The sequence below is a fragment of the Oncorhynchus tshawytscha genome, linkage group LG27 (assembly GCF_018296145.1).
Source record: "Oncorhynchus tshawytscha isolate Ot180627B linkage group LG27, Otsh_v2.0, whole genome shotgun sequence".
In the NCBI taxonomy this organism is placed as follows: Eukaryota; Metazoa; Chordata; class Actinopteri; order Salmoniformes; family Salmonidae; genus Oncorhynchus; species Oncorhynchus tshawytscha.
The window spans coordinates 8,613,241-8,619,682 of NC_056455.1; the positions used below are offsets into that span (position 1 = coordinate 8,613,241).

The window sequence follows — 6,442 nt, forward strand, 5'->3', positions numbered from 1 at the left end:
CCACAAATGTGGAACTAACACAGAACAGAACACAGCCTCATATACAGCTTCCCGAGTACATAGACTAACTAAAAGGTGAAGCAAAGACTTTGAGATGATCAGAATAACGTTTTTAAAAAAAGGAAACATCACAAGAATTCCCATGTAGCTTTGACTCTTCAAAAAATATCAGTAAAATCAAGAAATAGAAAAGAAGAAAAACTAGCTGTTTTGACCTGGAAAAATGAAAGAAACAAAGATGGGGAAAGACTAAATAATGTCAGCAGGACAAACACAAAAGCAACATTCTTCTGATTCCTGTTTGCAATATGGCTCTTTTCAGATACTTCAGATGAAACCTAAGGGGTTGCAGTGGCTGCCATGTTCTACGGACAACCTCCTCAGGTCATGCAAGGGGGTTACATTCAGAGGGGCGTGCCACAGACGTACAGTATACTGTAATAAAATAGAATTACGGTACAGAAAATAAATTCATATATGTTGTAAATAGATAGCAGAGGAGGCTGGTGGGAGGAGCTATAGGAGGACGGGCTCGCTGGAATGGAATCAATGGAACTGTATCAAACACATCGAACATATGGAAATCACATGTTTGACTCTGTTGCATTTATTCCATTCCAGCCATTACAATGAGCCCATCCTCCTATAGCTCCTCCTACCAGCCTCCACTAATAGACAGAGACTCTATTGGTCTTTTTTCCATTTTATGATACATCAACTAAGCATAGGGCTTCATTCCTGAGTGGGCAGAGCTTATGAGTAGAGGGGATGGGTTGTGTGTGTGTGTGCGTGTGTAATATGACTGTGGGGGTTGTGTGGGGCTATTGCCCAATGGTTCAGAAGTGTGTGTGTGTGTGTGTGTATGTGCGGTGGGGGGGGTGAACAGAGTAGCCACGGCAACAGGTGGATCTATCGTTACATGCTTTGTTAAACTGCGGTAGCTAAGGTGTACTATGGCAGACTAATCCTGCTGGGAGTATATGGAGAAAGACCCACTACAACATCTTGGCTGAAAGACAGGGAGTGAGCCAGTGCCAAAATATCCCAAACTTTATGGTAGCAACGGCCTTCATGCTCAGGACTGATGAGTCAAGTGTTCAAGCGCTTCGTATTGTCTGCACACATAGCTATATATCTGTACCTCAGGTTGTCAGTTGATGTTTTATGTTATATCACACAGAGACAGACATGCACATGCAGACTTAGTAACAGTGACCAGTAATAACAGCAAACAGGAGACAGGCTTACGGACAGAGATAGACAGAGAGAGAGAAAAAACAGACAGACAGACAGACAGACAGGAGTACCATCAGGGCTGGCTCCAAGCATAAGCAACATAAGCGGTCGCTTAGGGCCCGGGTCGGGTTTTGTTGGAACTCAGTTGGGGTCTAAATTTCTGTTGAAAGTTAGAAGGTGAAGGTTCGAATTGTGCATCAGCAGGTTTTTCTCCTGTTCTGTCAGTGACAGTCACTTAATTAGCCATGTCAGCTAACAGCTGACTAGTCTAGCTAACTAGTCTAGCTAGTCACACTCACTCAGATATCATTAACATGACATAAGTAATGGCAAAATGTGTAGAATTACAGGAAATTTGCTTTAAAACTGCAAAAATGTATCTCCACCCCATGGCAATACTGGTCGCATTGCAGGTAATTAGCTTTAAAACTTCAAAACATGTATCTCTGCCCCATGGTAAAATGAGTAGAATTGCATGAAATGTGTTTTGTTTTTTTAAACTCCGCCCCATGGAAAAATGTGAGGAACTGCAGAAAAATTGTTTTAAAAGGCAAAAATGTATCTCTGCCCCAGGGTAAAACTGGTATCTCTGTCCCAGGGTAAAACTGGTATCTCTGCCCCAGGGTAAAATGAGTTGAATTAGATCTCCACTAGTCATCTCAGGCTATGGATTGAGTAGTTAGTGTACTTCAGCAGATGAACAATACTAAGCCAATAAGGACCCAGTATAGAGCCTCTTCATCCATCAGTCCTAGTAATGGACTTTCCTACAGATCTCCCAACTAAACCCCGACCTCCACACACACCCCAGTGGCCTCAGCTCCTCTACACACATCCCAACAGCTCCCCAAATAGATTGTCAACACTAGACATCACAACCAATAACAAGACATGAGCAAATGAGCTGTTTAAAACACCAGGCAGACAGACAGAGTGGTAATGAGAAGTAGTGTTGATGGCACATGCATAATTTACAGGGGTAAGGAGGTAGATAGAGGACTCATCTTTTTATCTGTGCCATTAAAGTGTCTGTGTGACAGCATGGGCAGCACCGTTGAGGTACTAAAGTAGTAAATGTCGTTCTTCATTGGCTGATTGCTCCCAACTCGTAGGAATCCCAACCCAGTTGACAACTTTAAATTGGTGGAAGACCTCAATGGCAATGGCCATGTTAAAATGGGTTATATTAATGATGAGTCCTCTATCGATCTCTATGGGCTGTCCAGAGACCTGCCTGGCTGGATACATGCTTGTATTTACATTACATCTGTGTGCAAATACAGGAAATTAATATTAATAAAAAATTTATAAATTCCCTGTGAGTGAAGAGGGGGTCCAAAGTCCCCAAGTTTCAGCTGGAGCTGATGTACACTGCTCCAAAAAATAAAGGGAACACTTAAACAACACAATGTAACTCCAAGTCAATCACACTTCTGTGAAATCAAACTGTCCACTTAGGAAGCAACACTGATTGACAATACATTTCACATGCTGTTGTGCAAATGGAATAGACAACAGGTGGAAATTATAGGCAATTAGCAAGACACCCCCAATAAAGGAGTGGTTCTGCACGTGGTGACCACAGACCACTTCTCAGTTCCTATGCTTCCTGGCTGATGTTTTGGTCACTTTTGAATGCTGGCGGTGATTTCACTCTAGTGGTAGCATGAGACGGAGTCTACAACCCACACAAGTGGCTCAGGTAGTGCAGCTCCTCCAGGATGGCACATCAATGCGAGCTGTGGCAAGAAGGTTTGCTGTGTCTGTCAGCGTAGTGTCCAGAGCATGGAGGCGCTACCAGGAGACGGCCAGTACATCAGGAGACGTGGAGGAGGCCGTAGGACCGCTACCTCCGCCTTTGTGCAAAGAGGAGCTGGAGGAGCACTGCCAGAGCCCTGCAAAATGACCTCCAGCAGGCCACAAATGTGCATGTGTCTGCTCAAACGGTCAGAAACAGACTCCATGAGGGTGGTATGAGGGCCCGACGTCCACAGGTGGGGGTTGTGCTTACGACAGCTTGGCAAATACCAAGATTGGCAAATTCGCCACTGGCGCCCTGTGCTCTTCACAGATGAAAGCAGGTTCACACTGAGCACATGTGACAGACGTGACAGAGTCTGGAGACGCCGTGGTGAACGTTCTGCTGCCTGCAACATCCTCCAGCATGACCGGTTTAGCGGTGGGTCAGTCATGGTGTGGGGTGGCATTTCTTTGGGGGGCCGCACAGCCCTCCATGTGCTCGCCAGAGGTAGCCTGACTGCCATTAGGTACCGAGATGAGATCCTCAGACCCCTTGTGAGACCATATGCTGGTGCGGTTGGCCCTGGGTTCCTCCTAAGGCAAGACAATGCTAGACCTCATGTGGCTGGAGTGTGTCAGCAGTTCCTGCAAGAGGAAGGCATTGATGCTATGGACTGGCCCATCCGTTCCCCAGACCTGAATCCAATTGAGCAAATCTGGGACATCATGTCTCGTTCCATCCACCAACGCCACGTTGCACCACAGACTGTCCAGGAGTTGGCGGATGCTTTAGTCCAGGTCTGGGAGGAGATCCCTCAGGAGACCATCCGCCACCTCATCAGGAGCATGCCCAGGCGTTGTAGGGAGGTCATACAGGCACGTGGAGGCCACACACACTACTGAGCCTCATTTTGACTTGTTTTAAGGACATTACATCAAAGTTGGATTAGCCTGTAGTGTGGTTTTCCACTTTCATTTTGAGTGTCACGCCAAATCCAGACCTCCATGGGTTGATACATTTGATTTCCATTGATCAATTTTGGGTGATTTTGTTGTCAGCACATTCAACTATGTAAAGAAGAAAGTATTTAATAAGAATATTTCATTCATTCAGATCTAGGATGTGTTATTTTAGTGTTCCCTTTATTTTTCTGAGCGGTGTATATTATGCAACCGTGTGTGTGTGTGCGTGCGTGTGTGCGTGTGTGTGCGTGTGTGTGTGACATAGATACTCAGTGTGCTCTGAGAATGAAATGAGAGCCATTCTGCTTGGAGTTTAGTGTGTAAAGATTCAGAATTATTATAGTACTGATTGAAACTTCCCTTAGCAACAAATCCAATGATATTGTCAATAACAACAACAAATTATTCATTGAAGTTTTTCTCTTCTTTGGCAGAGGGCGGATTCAATAAAAAACAAACTTTGTTGATAAACCATTTACAATAATAAAATATCTAAACAAAAATAAAAACAGTACAACTGTTTAAATGTCTTCATACCGATTGTGGAGAGTGCTCTTCAAATATCTTTGTTACAATTATGACCCAATTAAAATACATGCATGAATTGAATTTTTTTCATACAATACTGTAACACTGTGTTTTTTTTGCATTTCTACCTAGTCTGTTTTACAGATACGCACGGAGACAAACTGAAAAAAGGTCACTGACGTGCACTTTGCATGCTGAGGAGAAAAAACAATCACAACCATTATTAACATTTCACATTATAGCTATCTGAAACAGAACAGGAGGAAAGGAATGGAATTAAACCAGCAGAAATGTCAAAAGGTGCAGGGTTCTTTTGTTGGTGTCAGGGGTTAGAGGTTGAGGGTCACGACTGCTGGCCGCTCCATTGGTTCTCCATCGGTCGCCGCAGCAGCTCCTCAACGTGTCGCGCCACGTCCATGGTGTCATCCAGGTCAAAGTCACCGTCAGCATCTAACATGGAGTCACTCCTGCCACAACACAGGGACCAGTTAGTAACACAGGAACCAGTTAGTAACACAGGAACCAGTTAGTAACACAGGGACCAGTTAGTAACACAGGCCATCAGACACACACACCTCACAACACAGGAACCAGTTAGTAACACAGGAACCAGTTAGTAACACAGGGACCAGTTAGTAACACAGGGACCAGTTAGTAACACAGGCCATCAGACACACACACCTCACAACACAGGAACCAGTTAGTAACACAGGGACCAGTTAGTAACACAGGCCATCAGACACACACACCTCACAACACAGGAACCAGTTAGTAACACAGGAACCAGTTAGTAACACAGGGACCAGTTAGTAACACAGGCCATCAGACACACACACCTCACAACACAGGAACCAGTTAGTAACACAGGAACCAGTTAGTAACACAGGGACCAGTTAGTAACACAGGGACCAGTTAGTAACACAGGCCATCAGACACACACACCTCACAACACAGGAACCAGTTAGTAACACAGGGACCAGTTAGTAACACAGGCCATCAGACACACACACCTCACAACACAGGAACCAGTTAGTAACACAGGAACCAGTTAGTAACACAGGGACCAGTTAGTAACACAGGCCATCATACACACACACCTCACAACACAGGAACCAGTTAGTAACACAGGAACCAGTTAGTAACACAGGAACCAGTTAGTAACACAGGCCATCAGACACACACACCTCACAACACAGGAACCAGTTAGTAACACAGGAACCAGTTAGTAACACAGGAACCAGTTAGTAACACAGGAACCAGTTAGTAACACAGGAACCAGTTAGTAACACAGGTATCAGACACACACCTCACAACACAGGAACCAGTTCGGAACCAGTAACACAGGAACCAGTTAGTAACACAGGAACCAGTTAGTAACACAGGAACCAGTTAGTAACACAGGCCATCAGACACACACCTAAACACAGGAACCAGTTAGTAACACAGGCCATCAGACACACACCTCACAACACAGGAACCAGTTAGTAACACAGGAACCAGTTAGTAACACAGGAACCAGTTAGTAACACAGGAACCAGTTAGTAACACAGGAACCAGTTAGTAACACAGGTATCAGACACACACCTCACAACACAGGAACCAGTTAGTAACACAGGAACCAGTTAGTAACACAGGAACCAGTTAGTAACACAGAAACCAGTTAGTAACACAGGAACCAGTTAGTAACACAGGAACCAGTTAGTAACACAGGAACCAGTTAGTAACACAGGAACCAGTTAGTAACACAGGCCATCAGACACACACCTCACAACACAGGAACCAGTTAGTAACACAGGAACCAGTTAGTAACACAGGCCATCAGACACACACCTCACAACACAGGAACCAGTTAGTAACACAGGCCATCAGACACACACCTCACAACACAGGAACCAGTTAGTAACACAGGGTATCAGACACACACACCTCACAACACAGGAACCAGTTAGTAACACAGGCCATCAGACACACACAC

General features: G+C 44.8%; 1 protein-coding gene across 1 annotated transcript in view; it reads right to left on the bottom strand.

Annotated features, from left to right (window-relative positions):
- Positions 1–4,348: 4,348 nt before the first annotated feature.
- Positions 4,349–6,442, bottom strand: part of LOC112225727 (signal transducer and activator of transcription 5B-like) — a 129,933-nt gene continuing 127,839 nt past the window's right edge. The window contains exon 20 of the mRNA XM_042307452.1: positions 4,349–4,934. Coding sequence (XP_042163386.1) covers positions 4,811–4,934 — 124 coding nt within the window. The 3' untranslated portion in view covers positions 4,349–4,810. The remainder of the gene's footprint in view (positions 4,935–6,442) is intronic.